General features: G+C 41.2%; 2 protein-coding genes across 5 annotated transcripts in view; both read left to right on the top strand.

Moving 5' to 3' along the window:
* LOC148074531 (unconventional myosin-Va-like) overlaps positions 1-22859 on the top strand; it is a 27434-nt gene extending 4575 nt beyond the window's left edge. The window contains exons 4-40 of one of the 2 annotated variants that reach the window (XM_087797854.1): positions 465-609; positions 664-820; positions 878-1021; positions 2655-2736; positions 2807-2914; positions 4331-4437; positions 4486-4751; positions 4811-4892; positions 5066-5206; positions 5262-5384; positions 5717-5800; positions 5876-5968; positions 6021-6118; positions 6177-6263; positions 6336-6444; positions 6605-6816; positions 6876-7032; positions 7110-7349; positions 7648-7896; positions 8705-8798; positions 8854-8993; positions 9079-9189; positions 9679-9807; positions 9881-9937; positions 9992-10219; positions 10287-10354; positions 10415-10489; positions 10686-10884; positions 10941-11034; positions 11635-11772; positions 12930-13084; positions 13140-13229; positions 17917-18067; positions 18642-18912; positions 19420-19594; positions 21116-21196; positions 22573-22859. In XM_087797854.1, the coding sequence (XP_087653980.1) occupies positions 465-609; positions 664-820; positions 878-1021; positions 2655-2736; positions 2807-2914; positions 4331-4437; positions 4486-4751; positions 4811-4892; positions 5066-5206; positions 5262-5384; positions 5717-5800; positions 5876-5968; positions 6021-6118; positions 6177-6263; positions 6336-6444; positions 6605-6816; positions 6876-7032; positions 7110-7349; positions 7648-7896; positions 8705-8798; positions 8854-8993; positions 9079-9189; positions 9679-9807; positions 9881-9937; positions 9992-10219; positions 10287-10354; positions 10415-10489; positions 10686-10884; positions 10941-11034; positions 11635-11772; positions 12930-13084; positions 13140-13229; positions 17917-18067; positions 18642-18912; positions 19420-19594; positions 21116-21196; positions 22573-22725 (5093 nt within the window). In that variant the 3' untranslated portion in view covers positions 22726-22859. Of the gene's footprint in view, positions 1-464; positions 610-663; positions 821-877; positions 1022-2654; positions 2737-2806; positions 2915-4330; positions 4752-4810; positions 4893-5065; positions 5207-5261; positions 5385-5716; positions 5801-5875; positions 5969-6020; positions 6119-6176; positions 6264-6335; positions 6445-6604; positions 6817-6875; positions 7033-7109; positions 7350-7647; positions 7897-8704; positions 8799-8853; positions 8994-9078; positions 9190-9678; positions 9808-9880; positions 9938-9991; positions 10220-10286; positions 10355-10414; positions 10490-10685; positions 10885-10940; positions 11035-11634; positions 11773-12929; positions 13085-13139; positions 13230-17916; positions 18068-18641; positions 18913-19419; positions 19595-21115; positions 21197-22572 lie in introns of both variants that reach the window. The other variant, XM_087797853.1, reaches the window with a different exon arrangement.
* A 758-nt stretch (positions 22860-23617) lies between these two features.
* myo5c (myosin VC) overlaps positions 23618-25000 on the top strand; it is a 28870-nt gene continuing 27487 nt past the window's right edge. For all 3 annotated transcript variants that reach the window (XM_087797852.1, XM_087797850.1, XM_087797851.1), the window contains exons 1-4: positions 23618-23744; positions 24290-24400; positions 24453-24624; positions 24681-24825. In XM_087797852.1, coding sequence (XP_087653978.1) covers positions 23718-23744; positions 24290-24400; positions 24453-24624; positions 24681-24825 — 455 coding nt within the window. In that variant the 5' untranslated portion in view covers positions 23618-23717. The remainder of the gene's footprint in view (positions 23745-24289; positions 24401-24452; positions 24625-24680; positions 24826-25000) is intronic.

Genomic DNA, 25000 nt, shown 5'->3' with positions numbered 1-25000 from the left:
CTGACCTTCAACATCACAACCTTTGGTCCTCCAACCTGACCTTCAACATCACTACCTTTGGTCCTCCAACCTGACCTTCAACATCACAACCTTTGGTCCTCCAACCTGACCTTCAACATCACAACCTTCATGAACACTTGAGAACGTCTACCTTAACAACAGTGTCATTATTACCATCTGGATCCATCGGGTCATTGAGGGTCATCAGGGCGACTCAGAGAAGAATAGATTCATTATGACATAGAACCTGAGAATGATGTTTAAAGTGTAATTATAGGATTATAGTCACTTTATAATAATACAAATATAGATATAAAACATATTTCTATTATTAAAATAAAACAAATGTAAAACAAACAAAAATCAAATAAATGTAAAGTTCGTTTATTGAGTCACATCTTCAGCTGAACCTCAACTTTGAGTCGAACCTGTGAGTCACAGACTCACTGACGTTTGATTGGCAGGAATCGTTCTGGTGGCCGTGAACCCGTACCAGAATCTTCCGATCTACGACGCCGACGTCATCAACGCCTACCGGGACCAGAACCTGGGCGACCTGGACCCGCACATCTTCGCTGTGGCCGAGGAGGCCTTCAAGCAGATGAGCAGGTGCTCCACACGTCACTCAATGTCACGTCACACGTCCAGCTCCTCCTCCCTCAGGGCCCGACAGAACCAGTCCATCGTCGTGAGCGGCGAGTCCGGCGCCGGCAAAACCGTCTCCGCCAAATATGCCATGCGTTACTTCGCCACCGTCAGCGGCTCCTCGGAGGACGCCAGCGTGGAGCAGAAGGTTCTGGCCTCGAGTCCCATCATGGAGGTGCAGGAATCATGTCGACTCAGCATCAGATGTTTTCATCACCGGATCCTTCTCCAGGCTCTCGGCAACGCAAAGACCACGAGGAACGACAACAGCAGTCGCTTCGGGAAATACATCGAGATCGGCTTCGACAAGAAACAACACATCACTGGAGCTCATATGAGGACCTTCCTGCTGGAGAAATCTAGGGTCGTCTTCCAGGTCAATATGTCAGTCATGTGTCAGTCGTGTGTCAGTCGTGTGTCGGCTGTGTGTCAGTCGTGTGTCAGTCGTGTGTCAGTCGTGTGTCAGTCATGTGTCAGTCATGTGTCAGTCATGTGTCAGTCATGTGTCAGTCATGTGTCAGTCATGTGTCAGTCATGTGTCAGTCGTGTGTCAGTCGTGTGTCAGTCATGTGTCAGTCATGTGTCAGTCATGTGTCAGTCATGTGTCAGTCATGTGTCAGTCATGTGTCAGTCATGTGTCAGTCATGTGTCAGTCATGTGTCAGTCATGTGTCACCATGTGTCAGTCATGTGTCAGTCATGTGTCAGTCATGTGTCAGTCATGTGTCAGTCGTGTGTCAGTCGTGTGTCAGTCATGTGTCACCATGTGTCAGTCATGTGTCAGTCATGTGTCAGTCGTGTGTCAGTCATGTGTCAGTCATGTGTCAGTCATGTGTCAGTCATGTGTCAGTCATGTGTCAGTCGTGTGTCAGTCGTGTGTCAGTCGTGTGTCAGTCATGTGTCAGTCATGTGTCAGTCATGTGTCAGTCATGTGTCAGTCATGTGTCAGTCATGTGTCAGTCATGTGTCACCATGTGTCAGTCATGTGTCAGTCATGTGTCAGTCATGTGTCAGTCATGTGTCACCATGTGTCAGTCATGTGTCAGTCATGTGTCAGTCGTGTGTCGGCTGTGTGTCAGTCGTGTGTCAGTCGTGTGTCAGTCGTGTGTCAGTCATGTGTCAGTCATGTGTCAGTCATGTGTCAGTCATGTGTCAGTCATGTGTCAGTCATGTGTCAGTCATGTGTCAGTCATGTGTCAGTCATGTGTCAGTCATGTGTCAGTCATGTGTCAGTCATGTGTCAGTCATGTGTCAGTCATGTGTCAGTCGTGTGTCAGTCGTGTGTCAGTCATGTGTCAGTCATGTGTCAGTCGTGTGTCAGTCATGTGTCAGTCGTGTGTCAGTCATGTGTCAGTCATGTGTCAGTCATGTGTCAGTCATGTGTCAGTCATGTGTCAGTCGTGTGTCAGTCATGTGTCAGTCATGTGTCAGTCGTGTGTCAGTCATGTGTCAGTCATGTGTCAGTCATGTGTCAGTCATGTGTCAGTCATGTGTCAGTCATGTGTCACCATGTGTCAGTCATGTGTCAGTCATGTGTCAGTCATGTGTCAGTCATGTGTCACCATGTGTCAGTCATGTGTCAGTCATGTGTCACCATGTGTCAGTCATGTGTCAGTCATGTGTCACCATGTGTCAGTCATGTGTCAGTCATGTGTCAGTCATGTGTCAGTCATGTGTCAGTCATGTGTCAGTCATGTGTCAGTCATGTGTCAGTCATGTGTCAGTCATGTGTCAGTCATGTGTCAGTCATGTGTCAGTCATGTGTCAGTCATGTGTCAGTCATGTGTCACCATGTGTCAGTCATGTGTCAGTCATGTGTCACCATGTGTCAGTCATGTGTCAGTCATGTGTCAGTCATGTGTCAGTCATGTGTCAGTCATGTGTCAGTCGTGTGTCAGTCGTGTGTCAGTCGTGTGTCAGTCATGTGTCAGTCATGTGTCAGTCGTGTGTCAGTCATGTGTCAGTCGTGTGTCAGTCATGTGTCAGTCATGTGTCAGTCATGTGTTCCAGGCGGAGGGAGAGAGAAACTATCACATCTTTTATCAACTGTGTTCGTCGTCACAGTTGCCAGAGTTTAAATCCTTCAAGTTAGGTTTGTTGAAACAGTGACTCATGATTAGTTTGAAGATCACATGATGATCGTCTGTCATCGACGTCCACAGGCTGTGCTGAAGACTTTCACTTCACGAACCAAGGTCAGGACGTGGTCATCAAAGGTGTGGACGACAGGAGAGAGATGGTCAACACCAGGACGGCCTTGACACTGTTGGGTACGTTTGCTGATCCTGAACCATCTGGATCCTGGAGTCACTTGAAGAAACAATCATCTGTTGTTGCTCTTTATTTTCTAACATTATGAGACGAAACATTGAATATCAAGAAATCACTGGAAATATGTTTCAAAGTTGAATTATAAGTAAATCATTATAAATAATAAATCATTTATTATCATTTCAACGTATTTTTCAATGATTTTCATCTATTTTACACTAAACTAGAAACACAACAACATATTTATTTCAATGTAATTTCAATGTCTTTTGATGGAAAAAACACAAAAACATTGAACTATTGTATTGTATTCATACAAAAGTAAAGTGTTTTTGGAAGATTTTGATCTTTTTACTTTTACTTCATCATCACAAGATTCATGCAGTGCAGACTTGTGTAGTGTGTGTAGTGTGTGTAGTGTGTGTAGTGTGTGTAGTGTGTGTAGTGTGTAGTATGTGTAGTGTGTGTAGTGTGTGTAGTGTGTGTAGTGTGTAGTGTGTGTAGTGTGTGCAGTGTGTGCAGTGTGTGTAGTGTGTGTGGTGTGTGTAGTGTGTAGTGTGTGTAGTGTGTGTAGTGTGTGTAGTGTGTGTAGTGTGTGTAGTGTGTGTAGTGTGTGTAGTGTGTGTAGTGTGTGTAGTGTGTGTAGTGTGTGCAGTGTGTGCAGTGTGTGCAGTGTGTGTGGTGTGTGTAGTGTGTAGTGTGTGTAGTGTGTGTAGTGTGTGTAGTGTGTGTAGTGTGTGTAGTGTGTGCAGTGTGTGTAGTGTGTGTAGTGTGTGTAGTGTGTGTAGTGTGTGTAGTGTGTAGTATGTGTAGTGTGTGTAGTGTGTGTAGTGTGTGTAGCGTGTGCAGCGTGTGTAGTATGTGTAGTGTGTGTAGTGTGTGTAGTGTGTGTAGTGTGTGCAGTGTGTGTAGTGTGTGTAGTGTGTGTAGTGTGTGTAGTGTGTGCAGTGTTTGTAGTGTGTGTAGTGTGTGCAGTGTGTGTAGTGTTTGTAGTGTGTGTAGTGTGTGTAGTGTTTGTAGTGTGTGTAGTGTTTGTAGTGTGTGTAGTGTGTGTAGTGTGTGTAGTGTGTGTAGTGTGTGTAGTGTGTGTAGTGTGTGCAGTGTGTGTAGTGTGTGTAGTGTGTGTAGTGTGTGTAGTGTGTGCAGTGTTTGTAGTGTGTGTAGTGTGTGCAGTGTGTGTAGTGTTTGTAGTGTGTGTAGTGTGTGTAGTGTGTGCAGTGTGTGTAGTGTGTGTAGTGTGTGCAGTGTGTGTAGTGTGTGTAGTGTGTGTAGTGTGTGTAGTGTGTGTAGTGTGTGTAGTGTGTGTGTGAGTCAAGTGTGGGTAATATTGATGATAGAATCAATACTCGTAATCAAAACAAATCTCTATTTTCTTCTCCCTGTGTTTGTTCATACTTGTGTACTCTCTGCTGCAGGAGTGGGTGAAAAGGACCAGATGTCCATCTATCAGATCCTGGCCGCGATCCTTCATCTCAGCAACGTGGCGGTGAAGGATCAGTCGTGTGACAGCAGCCTCGTCCAGGTGAGCAGCTTCACGTCAACCATGACCTTCACTCACTCGTGTCTCCAGCCCGACTGTCCTCACCTGAGGCTGTTCTGCGACCTGAGCGGCGTCTCCGCTCCAGACATGGCTCACTGGTTGTGTCACAAGAAGCTTCAGACCAGCAGCGAGACCTTCGTGAAGAAGGTCTCCAGGGTCCACGCCGTCAACGGACGAGACGCTTTAGCCAAACACGTCTACGCTCGACTCTTCTCCTGGATCGTGGACGCCATCAACAAGTCTCTGAGGTCTGCAGGAGAACGTCGCTCCTTCATCGGCGTCCTCGACATCTACGGGTAAACTCTGTCCAAGCGTCTGCTTCTGCCAGCAGATCTTCTTCAGTCTGTGTTTTCAGGTTTGAGACGTTTGAGGTCAACAGTTTTGAACAGTTTTGTATCAACTATGCCAACGAGAAGCTTCAGCAGCAGTTCAACCAGGTTTGACTTTTATTGACATTATTACAATAAATAACATCATGTTCCTCTGAGTCCAGTGTTTCTGTGGCTCAGAGTAACATGATGTTCATACATGAACATCATGTTCCTCTGAGTCCAGTGTTTCTGTGGCTCAGAGGAACATGATGTTCATACATGAACATCATGTTCCTCAGCACGTCTTCAAGCTGGACCAGCAGGAGTACATGAAGGAGCAGATTCCCTGGACCTTGATCGACTTCTACGACAACCAGCCGTGCATTGATCTGATCGAGGCCAGCATGGGAGTCCTGGACCTTCTGGACGAGGAGTGCAAGGTATGGATGGATGTCGGTCGCCGTGGAAACGTGTGACGAGATGTTTGCCCCACAGATGCCCAGAGGTTCTGACGACTCGTGGGCTCAGAAACTTTACAACAATCACCTGAAGAAGAGTTTGTTCGATAAACCACGATTGTCCAACAGAGCTTTTATCATCGTCCACTTCGCTGACAAGGTGAGAAGAAGACATTATTGATTATTTGATCTGTTTAAATAAAACAACAAGTTGTGAATAAAGTGATAAAAATACTTAAACAAACTTACAACCTGTAATTACAGTCGTTTATTATCCTTTCTTTTCTGTCAAGAAACCAAATAACTTTGATATATTGTTGACTGAAGTTTTCTCGGGTCACACGAGGACGTCCTGCTGGAGAAGGTTGGATTGTTCTGCTCCAGTCGCTGCTTCCTGCACTCGAATGACTCACGTTTCCTCTTCTGTGAAGTTCATCTGAAGTCACTGAAGTGTTTTGTAGATCCAGGTCTGACGTGAACCTGGTCCTGCAGGTGCAGTACGAGTGCGAGGGTTTCCTGGAGAAGAACAAGGACGCGGTGAACGAGGAGCAGATGAACGTCCTGAAGAACAGCAGGGTAGACGAGTGTTGTTGAGGGCGACATCTGCTGTCCAGACGCTGCAACTACAGGTCGAACCATTTCTTCTTTCAGTTCCAGTTCCTGCTGAAACTGTGTGAAGATGCTGAGAAGCCGAGTCGCTCAAGCCGGAGTAGAAACGACACCAAGAAGACGGTGGGGCTGCAGGTGAGCGTACATAACCCCGGTTCTACGACTGTTTCTTCAACGGTGATCTCAGTTCCGACAGTCGCTGAAGCTGCTGATGGACGCGCTGGACGCCACCGCGCCGCACTACGTCCGCTGCATCAAACCCAACGACCGGAAAACTCCCTTCCAGTAAAAACCTTGTGCTGGACCTGGAGCTCCTTCATGTTTAAACATGTGTTCTTGTCAGTCTGGACCCGGTCAGGACCGTGCAGCAGCTCCGCGCCTGCGGGATCCTGGAAACCATCCGCATCTCAGCCGCAGGATTCCCGTCAAGGTCGCACGGATCAATAAACCTGATCGAGTTGTTGTGATTCACAATGAGTCACATTCCTGGTTCTGATCCCAGATGGACCTATCAGGAGTTCTACAGCCGGTACCGGGTCCTCATGACACGCCAGGATGTTCTCGCCGACAAGAGACAGACGTGCAAGAACCTCCTGGAGAAGCTTATTCAAGTGAGTCGAACACAGTTCGTCCTGAGAGTCAGAAGAACCAAAACGAACCTTGGTTGAAAACATGCTGTTTGTGACAACAGAGCAGCAGAGGCTCCGTCACACCGCAGTAACACTGTACCAACACTAGGGACAGAATCAATTCTAAGTGTTATTTTTCCAGGACCCGGACAAATACCAGCTGGGACGGAGCAAGATCTTCTTCCGCGCGGGTCAGGTGGCGTACCTGGAGAAGCTTCACTCGGACACGCTGAGGACGGCGTGCGTCGGGATCCAGAAGAACATCCGCCGCTGGCTCGCACGCAGGAGGTTCTTGAGGCTGAGATCCGCCGCCGTCACCATCCAGAGACACGTGCGCGGTCATCGAGCTCGCCGGTAAACCTGAGGCTCGTCAGAACCTCTGACCTCACTTGACTCGGACCTTCTTCCATCAGACACGTGGAGCTTCTGAGACAAACCCAAGCGACTCTGGTTCTTCAACGCAACCTGCGCATGTGGGCCAGCAGGAGGCGCTACCGCCGCCAGAGAGAAGCTGCCGTGGTGATCCAGTGCTTCTGGAGGTCACAGACGGCCAGACGCAGGTTCTATGAGGTTCGTTCTCCCAGGAACATCTCGTTCATCAGTCAAGAGTGACGTCTGGACGTCCAGTGATGTTGATCTGTCCACAGATGAGGTTCGAGCACAAAGCCCGGATCATCCAGAGGTGGGTGAGGGGCTGGCTGGTCCGGACCCGGGTCAGGCGGCGCCGGGACGCCGCGGTGCTGCTGCAGAGCTGCGCACGTCGACTGCTGGCCAAGAGGAAACTGAAGGAGCTGAAGGTCGAGGCTCGTTCTGTGGACCACCTGAAGAAGCTCAACGTGGGGATGGAGAACAAGATCCTGCAGCTCCAGCACAAGATCAACGAGCAGGTGCTTAGAGATGGTCTTGATAGTTCATGCTTGAAGATCTTTTTATTGTAGGTCATACACAGGTCAAGGGTCATCCAGGTCACGAGGACGACCTTTTGACCTCCATGAAATACGTCAAATATCGATGAGATCATATTTATCACGTCACATAAGTTTGTCACGATCGAACCAATCACAGCTGTTTCTGCTCGTGTCCTCAACAAGTAACTGAGTGAACCAATCAGAAGGTTCTGGTTCAGACCAGGATCAGCCTCTCGTGGGTCACATGCTGAGCATGAGTCTGTCTCTGGTCCTGCAGCAGAAGGAGAACAAGGAGCTCCAGGAGCAGCTGGTCGCGGTGAGCAGGACCATCAACACCCAGAAGCAGAGGCTGGACCGAGAGACGGAGAAGCGGATCAGAGCCGAGCAGGAGGTTCGAGTCCAGGCCGAGACACTTCCTGGTCTCCTGGAGCAGCTGGCGGACCTTCAGGAGGAGCTGGACCAGATCCGCTTGGACCGAGATCAACTGGAACATCAGGTCAAGGTCTACAAGGAAAGAACCAATAAGGTGGGAAGGAATTCTTATATTATCTTTATTGATCAGAAGTTTATTGATCTGTAGTTTATTGATCAGTAGTTTATTGATCTGTAGTTTATTGATCAGTAGTTTATTGATCAGTAGTTTATTGATCAGTAGTTTATTGATCTGTAGTTTATTGATCAGTAGTTTATTGATCAGTAGTTTATTGATCTGTAGTTTATTGATCTGTAGTTTATTGATCAGTAGTTTATTGATCTGTAGTATATTGATCAGTAGTTTATTGATCTGTAGTTTCATGATCAGTAGTTTATTGATCTGTAGTTTATTGATCTGTAGTTTATTGATTTGTAGTTTATTGATCTGTAGTATATTGATCAGTAGTTTATTGATCTGTAGTTTCATGATCAGTAGTTAATTGATCTGTAGTTTATTGATCTATAGTTTATTGATCTGTAGTTTATTGATCTGTAGTTTATTGATCTGTAGTTTATTGATCAGTAGTTTATTGATCTGTAGTTTATTGATTTGTAGTTTCATGATCAGTAGTTAATTGATCAGTAGTTTATTGATCTGTAGTTTATTGATTTGTAGTTTCATGATCAGTAGTTAATTGATCTGTAGTTTATTGATCTGTAGTTAATTGATCTGTAGTTAATTGATCTGTAGTTAATTGATTTGTAGTTTATTGATCTGTAGTTTCATGATCAGCAGTTTATTGATCAGTAGTTTCATGATCAGTAGTTTTTTGTGGGCATCAACATCTGTCTCATAAATGATGTTTCTGTTCATCTCACGACCACACTGGAGATAAAACGCTGACTCATGTCTCACCCAGACAGTGGAGGAACTGAACATGAAGAACAACCTTCTCCACAGTGACAATCATGAACTCAACCAGTTGATCCAGCAGCAGACGCAGCAGCTAACAGGTTCCACTCGTTCTTCTCTGGATCCTGCAAGATGTCATTGAACTGTTTGTTCCAGAGATCGGATCCAGTGCAGGATTGAAGCTGCTGGAGAAAGAACTGAGTGAAGAACGTTCCAACTACCAGAACCTGCTCAGTGTCCACCTGCAGCTGGAGGAGCTTCACAGAGACCTGAAGCAGGAAATGGATCTGGACATAGTTAAGATGTTCTGAGTCTCTCTGGAGGACATGTTTGAAGAACCACATGATGAACTGAAGCTTCTTCTTCCATCTGTGTTGACAGTTTGCAGACAAGTTCAGTCAAAGGAAGTCGGATTCAAACTACAGCAGCAACTCGTCCCAGTTGAGTGGAAGCTTAGAGTCGAGCGAGGATGAAGAAGACCACGTTCACAAGGTAACGACAACATTAGGATCAATATATTGTCGCATGAGAAGCTCAAACCACTGGCGTCATGAGCTTGTCTTTGTGAAGAAGAAACGACTGAACAGTGTCTGTGATTATCCTGTTAGTTCAGCATTCCAGCCTCGCTCATGTGACAGATCCACGACACAACAACTCTATTGATATATTCAATTATCGCCATATTGATGTCTGTGAATGAAATGTTCTTCATTGTTCAAATGTAAACAATAAAGTACATCTTCATTCATAACCATCATGTTTGTGTTCAGAGTTAAACAAGAGTTAAGAGTTAACCTTCTTAACCCAGGACTGTTGTGAACGTTACCATAGCAACACGTGAGCATTATGGTGTAGAACCCCAGGTCATCTACTACAACCCAGGTTCTACGAATGGAGCTCAGCCCTCCGACCAGGCTTTGCTAGGGTTAATCCCTGAAACTCTATCAGAGGTGACTGTGATGTAGAAGCACTTTTTTCCAGCAGGACGACTCGGTGGACCTGCCTGTTCTCCTGAAGCTCCAGAGGAAAGTGTCGGAGCTAGAGCGAGACAAGCAGATGTTGCTGCAGCAGCTGGAGAGGAGCGAGGAGGCGCAACTGAAGAGCGACAACGTAGGTTCAAGAGGTTTTTTGGTCAGGATTCATCTTAGTTTTCTTTCCACGTCAAACTGTTTTTGAAATCAAGGACTCGGCTGAGCAGAAGAACGCGGTCAGAGCCGAGCTGGACCTGGAGACTCTTAAGGTGAGATTCGGGTCAAGTTTTATCTGAGACTCCAACACGTCTGGTTCATCCCAGAGGCAAGAGCTGGAGTCTGAGAACAGGAGGTTGAAGCAGAATCTGGGCGAGCTCCGGAAGTCTCTGACCCTGGAGGACAGCAGTGCCTTGCCTCCTGCTCCCGGGACTCAGACTTACAACACCTTACTGGAGCAACTCAACTCCTCCACTGAGGAGCTGGAGATGCGGAAAGAGGAAGTTCTTCTCCTTCGTTCACACATGGTCCGCCAGGAGGCTCTGAAGCACAAGGTTTGAAACATGTCTTCTAGTGTCTTGTTCTGTTGGGAGCGAGTCTGAGGAACGTCATGGTCTCCAGGACTCGCTGCTGGCTGAGGGAGTGAACCTGGATCTCGGTGAAGGACCTTCGTTCCAGGACGTCGACAAGTATGTGAAAGACTCACGTTTGTCGTGTTTTTATTTAATTGATGTTTCTATTCCGAGCAGATCTACGGAGATTCGAACCCTGAACGAAGACGGGGAGCTGTGGTTGGCGTACGAGGGCTTGAAGGAGACGAACAGGTATTTGATTGTTTTACCTTCAACACTCGTTCAAAGGTGTCGAAGTCTATCAAAATACTTTAGACCAACACAATGTTTATTTACCAAACCATCACCTTCAGTTTGACTGGAGGTGTCGCATCAATCATCTCAACAGGGGATTGTGACTGAACATCATGTCAAACGTCAACATGCTAACGTTGTAACCCCTCTGAAGGCTTCTGGAGGCTCAGCTGAACAAACAAGAGAACATCTTCGAGGACAAGCAGAAGCATCTTCGCGAGGAGCTGAAGAAGGTGAAGGAGGAGAAGCAGCAGCAGGAGAAGTTGCTGGACCAGACCCTGCAGCTGCCCCAGGACGCTCGCGTGGAGGCCTGTCTGAAGTTCGAGATCACACGACTGGCCCGAGAGAACCTGGTGAGGTCCTCACACTCCACAATGCTCACTTCATCCAACATGTTCCCCTGCTCCAGGAACTGGTGGAGAAGCAGGAGAAGCAGGAGAAGACCATGAGGAAGTTAAAGAAGCAGCTGAAAGTCAACATGGAAAGAATTGAACAATATGAAGGTAGACGTTTCTTCAAGAACTCCTGAAATTCTTAATTAAAGTCATTTAAATTAACTTATTGACGACACGATCGTGAGAAATGATGGAATATTTGAATTGGTCAAAACTTTCAAAGTCCTTGAAACCACACGAGGCTCAGGAGTGTGTGTTGCTCCACCTGTATGACCTTCAACACCTGGATGTTCTCCTGAGGGGTCTCCTCCCAAACCTGGAGCCTCCTCGCCGAGGTTCGACGTGATGTTCCAGATGTGCTCCGAGCATCAACCCTCAGACACTGATGGTCTTAGGAGGAAAGTCTCCTCCTGTCACTGAAGCTCTCATGCTGGAGGATGTTGAAGAAGGTTCTCTGGTCTCTGGTGTGAAGAGCTCAGGACGAGAACGATTAGACCATCTTGGTGTTCACTGTGGACGTCACCCCTCATGGAGTGTTTGTGAGCAGACTGCTGCAGGTCCTTGTTGCCTCCTCGACGTCCATGTTCTGGACGCTGACACAGCAAACCTTCATGATGATCCTGGACCTCTTGAGTGTGTCGTTCTGCCACTAGAGTGAAGAACCATCATGAGTCTTTATTTATAGATTCTATGTGAACTTTCTTTCAGTGACTCAGCAGAGCAACGAGTCGTCCATGAACACGACTCACAGGACAGTTCACCTCCCTCGCAAGGAGAAGGAGTATCAGGGCATGCTGGAGTACAAGACTGGCGATGTCACCCGGCTGGTGAAGAATCTGGTCATGGGTAAGTTTCAATCTGAACCAAATGTTCGGAAACGTTTCAGACGTTCTTGAATGGTTTCAGACGTTCTTGTCATGAGTCTTCAAGTTCCTCCTTGTGTTTCCGGTTTTATTGTGAAATCCGCTCCCTTCTGTGTCTGTGCTAGTCTTACTTCCCCCCTGTCTGAGTAGTAATTGTTCCAGCCGTGTCTAGTTAGTCCCGCCCCCAGCTGCTGCTGATTGGTCCCCTGTGTTCTTCAGCCTCCACTCTCTGTCACGTCCTTGTCTTGTCATCACCGTTTTCCAGTACCTGTATCCTGCCGCTGAGTATTCCTGCTACCTAACCTGTCTCCTTGCCTTTGTCCCGACCAAGACTCCATTCCTGCCTGTTGTGATTATCGACTTGTTTCTGCCCCTTGACGCCGATTTTGCCCCTGCTCTGCCTTCTGTTGCCGATTCCTGGACTGTTTGACTCGCCTCTGCCTTGACTGGTTTCAGACGTTCTTGACTGGTTAGTTTTAGACGTTCTTGACTGGTTGGTTTCTGACGTTCTTGACTGGTTGGTTTCAGACGTTCTTGACTGGTTGGTTTCAGACGTTCTTTACAGGTTGGTTTCAGACGTTCTTGACTGGTTTCAGACGTTCTTGACTGGTTTCAGACGTTCTTGACTGGTTTCAGACGTTCTTGACTGGTTGGTTTCAGACGTTCTTGACTGGTTGGTTTCAGACGTTCTTTACAGGTTGGTTTCAGACGTTCTTGACTGGTTTCAGACGTTCTTGACTGGTTTCAGACGTTCTTGACTGGTTTCAGACGTTCTTGACTGGTTGGTTTCAGACGTTCTTGACTGGTTTCAGACGTTCTTGACTGGTTTCAGACGTTCTTGACTGGTTGGTTTCAGACGTTCTTGACTGGTTTCAGACGTTCTTGACTGGTTGGTTTCAGACGTTCTTGACTGGTTGGTTTCAGACGTTCTTTACAGGTTGGTTTCAGACGTTCTTGACTGGTTTCAGACGTTCTTGACTGGTTGGTTTCAGACGTTCTTGACTGGTTTCAGACGTTCTTGACTGGTTGGTTTCAGACGTTCTTGACTGGTTTCAGACGTTCTTGACTGGTTGGTGTCAGACGTTCTTGAATGGTTTCAGACGTTCATGACTGGTTTCAGACGTTCATTACTGGTTTCAGATCTCCAGGCTCGTGGTGTCGCCATCAGCCTGATCCCTGGACTTCCCGCCTACATCTTCTTCATGTGCCTTCGATACGCCGACAGCATCAACGACGACCGGAGAGTCAGCACGCTGCTCAACTCCATCATCAGCGGCATCAAGGGCGTCATTAAGGTGCAGCAGAAGCAGTGAAGCATCTTTGAAGCGTTAACTTTCAATGGTTCTGCAGAGGAGGGCGGACGACTTCGAGGTGGTTTCGTTCTGGCTCGCAAACTCCTGTCGCCTGCTCAACTGTCTGAAGCAGTACAGTGGAGACGAGGTAGAGCTTTTACTCACGACTGATATAGATATATTTGTTCTAACATAGATATACTTCTGTTCTGACGTAGATATATTTGTTCTGACGTAGATATATTTGTTCTGACGTAGATATATTTGTTCTGACATAGATATATTTGTTCTGACGTAGATATATTTGTTCTGACATAGATATATTTGTTCTAACATAGATATACTTCTGTTCTGACGTAGATATATTTGTTCTAACATAGATATACTTCTGTTCTGACGTAGATATATTTGTTCTAACATAGATATACTTCTGTTTTGACGTAGATATATTTGTTCTGACATAGATATACTTCTGTTCTGACGTAGATATATTTGTTCTGACATAGATATACTTCTGTTCTGACATAGATATATTTGTTCTGACGTAGATATATTTGTTCTGACATAGATATACTTCTGTTCTGACATAGATATATTTGTTCTGACGTAGATATATTTGTTCTGACGTAGATATATTTGTTCTGACGTAGATATATTTGTTCTAACATAGATATACTTCTGTTCTGACGTAGATATATTTGTTCTGACATAGATATACTTCTGTTCTGACATAGATATATTTGTTCTGACGTAGATATATTTGTTCTGACATAGATATACTTCTGTTCTGACATAGATATATTTGTTCTGACGTAGATATATTTGTTCTGACATAGATATATTTGTTCTGACGTAGATATATTTGTTCTGACGTAGATATATTTGTTCTGACGTAGATATACTTCTGTTCTGACGTAGATATACTTCTGTTCTGACGTAGATATATTTGTTCTAACATAGATATACTTCTGTTCTGACGTAGATATATTTGTTCTGACGTAGATATATTTGTTCTGACGTAGATATACTTCTGTTCTGACGTAGATATATTTGTTCTAACATAGATATACTTCTGTTCTGACGTAGATATATTTGTTCTGACATAGATATACTTCTGTTCTGACGTAGATATATTTGTTCTGACATAGATATATTTGTTCTGACGTAGATATATTTGTTCTGACGTAGATATATTTGTTCTGACATAGATATATTTGTTCTGACGTAGATATATTTGTTCTGACGTAGATATATTTGTTCTAACATAGATATACTTCTGTTCTGACGTAGATATATTTGTTCTGACGTAGATATATTTGTTCTGACGTAGATATATTTGTTCTAACATAGATATACTTCTGTTCTGACGTAGATATATTTGTTCTGACGTAGATATATTTGTTCTGACGTAGATATATTTGTTCTGACGTAGATATATTTGTTCTGACATAGATATATTTGTTCTAACATAGATATACTTCTGTTCTGACGTAGATATATTTGTTCTAACATAGATAAACTTCTGTTCTGACGTAGATATATTTGTTCTAACATAGATATACTTCTGTTCTGACGTAGATATATTTGTTCTGACATAGATATACTTCTGTTCTGACGTAGATATATTTGTTCTGACATAGATATACTTCTGTTCTGACATAGATATATTTGTTCTGACGTAGATATATTTGTTCTGACATAGATATATTTGTTCTGACGTAGATATATTTGTTCTGACGTAGATATATTTGTTCTAACATAGATATACTTCTGTTCTGACGTAGATATATTTGTTCTGACATAGATATACTTCTGTTCTGACATAGATATATTTGTTCTGACGTAGATATATTTGTTCTGACATAGATATATTTGTTCTGACGTAGATATATTTGTTCTGACGTAGATATATTTGTTCTGACGTAGATATACTTCTGTTCTGACGTAGATATATTTGTTCTAACATAGATATACTTCTGTTCTGACGTAGATATATTTGTTCTGACATAGATATACTTCTGTTCTGACGTAGATATATTTGTTCTGACATAGATATATTTGTTCTGACGTAGATATATTTGTTCTGACGTAGATATATTTGTTCTGACGTAGATATATTTGTTCTGACATAGATATATTTGTTCTGACGTAGATATATTTGTTCTGACGTAGATATATTTGTTCTAACATAGATATACTTCTGTTCTGACGTAGATATATTTGTTCTGACGTAGATATATTTGTTCTGACGTAGATATATTTGTTCTAACATAGATATACTTCTGTTCTGACGTAGATATATTTGTTCTGACGTAGATATATTTGTTCTGACGTAGATATATTTGTTCTGACGTAGATATATTTGTTCTGACGTAGATATATTTGTTCTGACGTAGATATATTTGTTCTGACGTAGATATATTTGTTCTGACGTAGATATATTTGTTCTGACATAGATATATTTGTTCTGACGTAGATATATTTGTTCTGACATAGATATACTTCTGTTCTGACGTAGATATATTTGTTCTAACATAGATATACTTCTGTTCTGACGTAGATATATTTGTTCTAACATAGATATACTTCTGTTCTGACGTAGATATATTTGTTCTAACATAGATATACTTCTGTTCTGACGTAGATATATTTGTTCTGACATAGATATATTTGTTCTGACGTAGATATATTTGTTCTGACATAGATATATTTGTTCTGACGTAGATATATTTGTTCTGACGTAGATATATTTGTTCTAACATAGATATACTTCTGTTCTGACGTAGATATATTTGTTCTGACATAGATATACTTCTGTTCTGACATAGATATATTTGTTCTGACGTAGATATATTTGTTCTGACATAGATATATTTGTTCTGACGTAGATATATTTGTTCTGACGTAGATATATTTGTTCTGACGTAGATATACTTCTGTTCTGACGTAGATATACTTCTGTTCTGACGTAGATATATTTGTTCTAACATAGATATACTTCTGTTCTGACGTAGATATATTTGTTCTGACGTAGATATATTTGTTCTGACGTAGATATATTTGTTCTGACGTAGATATACTTCTGTTCTGACGTAGATATATTTGTTCTGACGTAGATATACTTCTGTTCTGACGTAGATATATTTGTTCTAACATAGATATACTTCTGTTCTGACGTAGATATATTTGTTCTGACATAGATATATTTGTTCTGACATAGATATATTTGTTCTGACGTAGATATATTTGTTCTAACATAGATATACTTCTGTTCTGACGTAGATATATTTGTTCTGACGTAGATATACTTCTGTTCTGACGTAGATATATTTGTTCTAACATAGATATACTTCTGTTCTGACGTAGATATATTTGTTCTGACATAGATATACTTCTGTTCTGACGTAGATATATTTGTTCTGACATAGATATATTTGTTCTGACGTAGATATATTTGTTCTGACGTAGATATATTTGTTCTGACATAGATATATTTGTTCTGACGTAGATATATTTGTTCTGACGTAGATATATTTGTTCTAACATAGATATACTTCTGTTCTGACGTAGATATATTTGTTCTGACGTAGATATATTTGTTCTGACGTAGATATATTTGTTCTAACATAGATATACTTCTGTTCTGACGTAGATATATTTGTTCTGACGTAGATATATTTGTTCTGACGTAGATATATTTGTTCTGACGTAGATATATTTGTTCTGACATAGATATATTTGTTCTGACGTAGATATATTTGTTCTGACGTAGATATATTTGTTCTAACATAGATATACTTCTGTTCTGACGTAGATATATTTGTTCTAACATAGATATACTTCTGTTCTGACGTAGATATATTTGTTCTAACATAGATATACTTCTGTTCTGACGTAGATATATTTGTTCTAACATAGATATACTTCTGTTCTGACATAGATATATTTGTTCTAACATAGATATACTTCTGTTCTGACGTAGATATATTTGTTCTAACATAGATATACTTCTGTTCTGACGTAGATATATTTGTTCTAACATAGATATACTTCTGTTCTGACGTAGATATATTTGTTCTGACATAGATATACTTCTGTTCTGACGTAGATATATTTGTTCTGACATAGATATACTTCTGTTCTGACATAGATATATTTGTTCTGACATAGATATATTTGTTCTGACATAGATATATTTGTTCTGACATAGATATATTTGTTCTGACGTAGATATATTTGTTCTGACGTAGATATATTTGTTCTGACATAGATATATTTGTTCTGACGTAGATATATTTGTTCTGACGTAGATATATTTGTTCTGACATAGATATATTTGTTCTGACGTAGATATATTTGTTCTGACGTAGATATATTTGTTCTGACATAGATATACTTCTGTTCTGACGTAGATATATTTGTTCTGACGTAGATATATTTGTTCTAACATAGATATACTTCTGTTCTGACGTAGATATATTTGTTCTGACATAGATATACTTCTGTTCTGACGTAGATATATTTGTTCTGACATAGATATATTTGTTCTAATAGATATATTTGTTCTAATAGATATATTTGTTCTGACGTAGATATATTTGTTCTAATGTAGATATATTTGTTCTAATGTAGATATATTTGTTCTAATATAGATATATTTGTTTTAATATAGATATATTTGTTCTAATAGATGTATTTGTTCTAATAGATATATTTGTTCTAATAGATGTATTTGTTCTAATAGATATATTTGTTCTAATAGATGTATTTGTTCTTATAGATATATTTGTTCTAATAGATATATTTGTTCTAATAGATGTATTTGTTCTTATCAGAGCTACATGCAACACAACACAATCCAACAGAACCAACACTGTATCTCCAACTTCGAACTCTCCGACTACCAGAGACTCTTCTCAGATCTCAGCGTCCAGATCTACCGTCAGCTGATCAAGTGCATGGAGAACATCCTTCATCCTCTCATCGGTAACTATAGGTTCACTTGAGAGACACATATATACATGATGTACTTTATATACCTTTACCTCTGGCTATTATTATTATAGATATTGATGACAGACGTCTTAATATGATGGTTAAATTAAACTAATAAGTTCAAAATAATTGTGATTAAATAAAGTATTTTCTTGATTATTACATTATAATATTATATGAATAAGATAATTGCATATACATTAAATTGTTTATATTGACATATAAATAAATGTTTAGAATATTGAAATGAATGTACGAATAACTAGAAAATGAAAATCAAAGAAGGAAAAGTGAAGTAACAGTTGAACCAGCGATGAATAATGAGCTCCCAGGATGCAACACTAATAGACTCAGGGACTCATTCATTCCTCGTGTTATTAGACTTTATAACTGAGGAGTGAAGTGAACGTTTGATGTTGTTCTATGTTAGTCTTTGTTATTTCTCTTTCATCTATAATGTGTTTTTATGATTAAAGTTGTTTCATGTTGGACCAGAGACTTCTTCTCATCTTGACACACAACTGTTGGTGGTTGATGGTTCAGATCCCTGATGCTCTGTGTGCAGTCGCGGGTCTGCTGGAGAACGAGAACATCCAGGGAGTCCTTGGCTCCAAACCCTCGAGGAAGAGAAGTCAAGCCGAGGACGCAGGAGTCACCGTGGAAGTCCTGCTGACGCAGCTCAGCGTCTTCTACACGACCTTGAGACAACACGGCCTGGACCTGCAGCTCGTCCAGCAGGTGGTCCGGCAGCAGTTCTACATCATCTGTGCCGTCGCGCTCAACCACCTGCTGCTCCGGAAGGACTTGTGCTGCTGGAGCAAAGGTCTGCAGATCAGGTCAGTCTTCATCCTAGTCCAGGGATGGTTCATGGTTGATGTCGAGGGAGGGAGACACGGGTCAGACCCGGCAGAGGGTTTGTTGTGGTGGTGAGGGTTTGATGGGAACCACGAGTCTCCTGTCAGAAGAAGAATGAAGGCTGCTGGACAGAACATGTCTTGAAGGACGGAGCAGGGTTGAGACTCCACCCAGGGTTCCTCAAGGACTCGTGGTTCACATGTCAACATGTCACGTCATCAGAACCTCTGCTGGAGCCTCTCCTGAGGTCGAGGATGTGTTCCAACTATAGGGGTCTCACTCCTCAGCCACCCTGGTCTATTGGGAGCTCCTGGAAAGGAGGGTCGATAGTTTCAGATCCAGGAGGATTCATGTGGTTCTGTGGATCAGATCTACTGAAGGATCCTGAGGATCATGGGAGTTTGTCCAACATATCCACATGTGTCCTGAGAAGACATGGTGTCCATGGTTCCGTGGATGTTGTCCTCAGTGCTGTGTGGCGTCTGCAGGTACAGTGTGTGGCAGCTAGAAGAATGGTTGATGGAGCGAGATCTGGCCGAGGGCGGAGCCAAGAACATGCTGGAGCCTCTGATCCAGGCGGCTCAGCTGCTGCAGATCAAGAAGAAGACGGAGGCCGACGCTCAGGCCATCTGTAGCATGTGCACTCACCTGAACACTTCCCAGGTAAGAACACCTTTATTACACCTTTATTATCTTTATTACACCTTTATTATCTTTCTCTTAACATCTTTATCAACATCTTTATTATCTTTATTACACCTTTATTACACTTTTATTATCTTTATTACACCTTTATTATCTTTCTCTTAACATCTTTATCAACATCTTTATTATCTTTATTACACCTTTATTACACTTTTATTATCTTTATTACACCTTTATTATCTTTATTACACCTTTATTATCTTTCTCTTAACATCTTTATCAACATCTTTATTACACCTTTATTATCTTTATTAACATTATTAACATCTTTATTAACATATTTAATAACATATTTAATAACATATTTATTAACATTATTAACACATTTATTAACATCTTTATTAACATCTTTATTAACATCTTTATTAACATCTTTATTAACATCTTTATTAACATATTTAATAACATATTTATTAACATTATTAACACATTTATTAACATCTTTATTAACATCTTTATTAAAATCTTTATTAACATTATTAACATCTTTATTAACATCTTTATTAACATCTTTATTAACATCTTTATTAACATTATTAACATCTTTATTAACATCTTTATTAACATCTTTATTAACATCTTTATTAACATCTTTATTAACATTATTAACATCTTTATTAACATCTTTATTAACATCTTTATAAACATCTTTATTAACATTATTAACATCTTTATTAACATCTTTATTAACATTATTAACATCTTTATTAACATCTTTATTAACATCTTTATTAACATCTTTATTAACATATTTATTAACATCTTTATTAACATTATTAACATATTTATTAACATTATTAACATCTTTATTAACATCTTTATAAACATATTTATTAACATATTTATTAACATCTTTATTAACATCTTTATTAACATCTTTATTAACATCTTTATTAACATCCTTATTAACATCTTTATTAACATTATTAACATCTTTATTAACATTACTAACATCTTTATTAACATCTTTATTAACATCTTTATTAACATCTTTATTAACATTATTAACATCTTTATTAACATTATTAACATCTTTATTAACATTATTAACATCTTTATTAACATCTTTATTAACATTATTAACATCTTTATTAACATTAATAACATCTTTATTAACATCTTTATTAACATTATTAACATCTTTATTAACATTATTAACATATTTATTAACATTATTAGCATTAGTAACATCTTTATTAACATTATTAGCATTATTAACATCTTTATTAACATTATAAACATCTTTATTAACATTAATAACATCTTTATTAACATCTTTATTAACATTATTAACATCTTTATTAACATTATTAACATCTTTATTAACATTATTAGCATTATTAACATCTTTATTAACATTATTAGCATTATTAACATCTTTATTAACATCTTTATTAGCATTATTAACATCTTTATTAACATTATTAGCATTATTAACATCTTTATTAACTCCACTAATGTGCTTCATTCACTCCTCAGATCATCAAGGTGTTGAATCTCTACACACCTGTGATCGAGTTTGAAGAACGAGTCTCGACTTCATTCATCAACAACATCCAAGTATGTTCTTTAGTAGTTTAGGATGGATGGATGGATGGATGGATGGATGGATGGATGGATGGATGGATGGATGGATGGATGGATGGATGGATGGATGGATGGATGGATGGATGGATGGATGGATGGATGGATGGAAGGATGGATGGATGGATGGATGGATGGAAGGATGGATGGATGGATGGATGGATGGATGGATGATGATGGATGGAAGGATGGATGGATGGATGGATGGATGGATGGATGGATGGAAGGATGGATGGATGGATGGATGGGTGGGTGGATGGATGGATGGATGATGGATGGATGAATACATGGATGGATGGATGATGGATGAAGGATGGATGGATGGATGGATGGATGGATGGATGGATGGATGGATGGATGAATACATGGATGGATGGATGATGGATGAAGGATGGATGGATGGATGGATGGATGGATGGATGGATGGATGGATGAATACATGGATGGATGGATGATGGATGAAGGATGGATGGATGGATGGGTGGATGGATGGTTTGGTGAATGAATGGATGGAAGAATGTTCTAATTAATGGATGGATGGATGGATGGAAGGATGGATGGTTTGGTGAATGAATGGATGGAAGAATGTTCTAATTAATGGATGGATGGATGGATGGAAGGATGGATGGATGGATGGATGGTTTGGTGAATGAATGGATGGATGGATGGATGGTTTGGTGAATGAATGGATGGAAGAATGTTCTAATTAATGGATGGATGGATGGATGGATGGATGGAAGGATGGATGGAAGGATGGATGGTTTGGTGAATGAATGGATGGAAGAATGTTCTAATTAATAGATGGATGGATGGATGGAAGGATGGATGGATGGATGGATGGATGGAAGAATGTTCTAATTAATGGATGGATGGATGGAAGGATGGATGGATGGATGGTTTGGTGAATGAATGGATGGGAGAATGTTCTAATTAATGGATGGATGGATGGATGGATGGATGGATGGATGGATGGATGGATGGATGGATGGATGAATGGAAGGATGGATGGATGGATGGATGGATGGATGGATGGATGGATGGATGGATGGATGGATGGATGGATGGATGTTCTAATTAATGGATGGATGGATGGATGGATGGATGGATGGATGGATGGATGGATGGATGGATGGATGGTTTGGTGAATGTGGATGGAAGAACGTTCCAATTAATGGATAGAAGATTGATGACAGATGGATGGATGGATGGATGGATGGATGGATGGATGGATGGATGGATGGATGGATGGATGGATAGAAGATTGATGAAAGATGGATGGATAGATGATTGATGAAAGATGGATGGATGGATGATGGGTGGATGGATGATAGATGTAACTGTTGATCTTCCAGGACCTTCTGAAGGACAGAGACGAGTCCAGCACGATGATGATGGACACCAAGAAGATCTTCTTCGTGACTCTTCCCTTCTCTCCGTCCTCAGTGGCTCTGCAGAGCCTCCAGATCCCAGCCAGTCTGAACCTGGACTTCCTGTCCCGCATCTAGATCCGTGTCTCTGGTTCTACTGCTCGTGTCTGATCAGAACCAGAGATTGTTTTTAATGTTCCTTCACCTGATGATCCTGTAAATATTTAAAGAGTTTGAAACAAATAAAAGTTTGAAGAAACATTTGAAGAAATGATCCTTAAATCTTTGAACTTCTTTTCTTTTGTTCAGATTTAAAAAGTCAAATAAAACTTCCTCTTCCAGACGTTTACGTTCGTCAATACTTACCTGTCAGCACGATGACGTCACTGTGAACTTTTGTATCCGGTTCGAGAGATCCTGGATCTTCCTACCTGTCAGTCACAAGACAGGTGGGCGGGGCCACTGGCGCAGGAGAACAAGTTACCTGTAGCGTCACGGAGAATATTTTCACAATAAAATCTCCGATATCATTTATTTTCAAATGTTTGGTTCCTTATCGATATCATGTGTTTATTGATATCATGTGGTTATAGATATTTGGTTATCGATATCATGTGTTTATTGATATCATGTGTTTATTGATATCATGTGGTTATCGATATCATGTGTTTATCGATATCATGTGTTTATTGATATCATGTGGTTATCGATATCATGTGTTTATCGATATCATGTGTTTATCGATATCATGTGTTTATTGATATCATGTGTTTATTGATATCATGTGGTTATCGATATCATGCTTCTTCTCAAACGCTATGACAGGTGAAAACAACACACGTGTGAATTAAAACATTTCAACTTTATCACAAATGAAGCTTCGATTATAGCATCAATCAAATATAGCTATAATATTGCAGTAGTGTGTGTAGCTAAACACAATAGCTACACACACTAACGCAACACTAATGACTTTCGAGTCTTTCTACATTTTAATCTGAAAATCCACCGGAAGCAGTGTCGTGCGACCGTGAGCTTGACGCGCCGGCGCGGCTGAAAACTTCTAAACAAACTTAGAAAAAAGTCTTAAAGTTCTTTATTTAAAGACTGTCATCGGTGGCGCAGCAGAGATGACTCTGTCCGAGCTTTACACAGAGGTGAGGCGAGAAGAACAGTTTGAAGAGGAAGATTTCATGTTTGCTAACCTAACATATGGAGCTAAAGAAGGAACTTTGACGTGTTTGTGCTTCTGTCGTGTGAGACTTTATTTTATTTAATACATCAATGACCAGGTGTATCATGGTTTTATTTTATAGACTCGTTCACTGACCAGGTGTATCATGGTTTTATTTTATAGACTCGTTCACTGACCAGGTGTATCATGGTTTTATTTTATAGACTCGTTCACTGACCAGGTGTATCATGGTTTTATTTTATAGACTCGTTCACTGACCAGGTGTATCATGGTTTTATTTTATAGACTCGTTCACTGACCAGGTGTATCATGGTTTTATTTTATAGACTCGTTCACTGACCAGGTGTATCATGGTTTTATTTTATAGACTCGTTCACTGACCAGGTGTATCATGGTTTCATGACTTGAGCGACAGGTGTAGTTACTAAACTACTAGTCACGTGTTAATATGTTGTAAATGTTGTGTAACTGAAGCTCTGACATCAATAACATCATGACCTTCAACAGTTCAACAGAGTCTGGATCCCAGACCCGGAGCAGGTCTGGAGGTCTGCTGAGATCCTGAGGGACTTCCAGGCTGGAGATGATGTCCTGGAGCTGCTCCTGGAGGACGGATCCGTGAGTTCACGCGAAACCTGCCGATGGACACACCTTGACTCCATCGTTCCAGGAGATCCTTCACCGCGTCGACCCGAAGCATCCACACCTGCTGCCTCTTCGCAACCCAGACATCCTGGTGGGCGAGAACGACCTGACGGCGCTGAGCTACCTGCACGAGCCGGCGGTCCTGCACAACCTGCGGGTCCGGTTCATGGAGTCCAGGATCATCTACACCTACTGCGGTACTGGTCCTGAGGTCCAGGCTCCTGGACCCTTGATGAGCGTGTGATGCTTGCAGGGATCATCCTGGTGGCTGTGAACCCGTACAAGCAGCTGCACATCTACGGAGACGCCGTCATCCACGCCTACTCGGGGCGGAACATGGGGGACATGGACCCCCACATCTTCGCGGTGGCAGAGGAGGCCTACAAGCAGATGAACAGGTGTGTCTTGAAGGTGTTGAGCGAGGAACATGTTGTCCAACAATATTTGAGCTAAAACAACTGTTGACACAACAGAAGGTCAGACAACGAGTTCGATGTGTTTAATCCTCGAGAAAACTTTATTGATCTGAGAAGAACGACGAGACGCGAAGTGAAGAAAACACAAAAGGCTTCA

This window comes from Callionymus lyra, chromosome 8 (assembly GCF_982586985.1).
Source record: "Callionymus lyra chromosome 8, fCalLyr1.hap1.1, whole genome shotgun sequence".
NCBI classification, from domain to species: Eukaryota; Metazoa; Chordata; class Actinopteri; order Syngnathiformes; family Callionymidae; genus Callionymus; species Callionymus lyra.
This window is presented reverse-complemented; position numbering and strand designations above follow the sequence as displayed.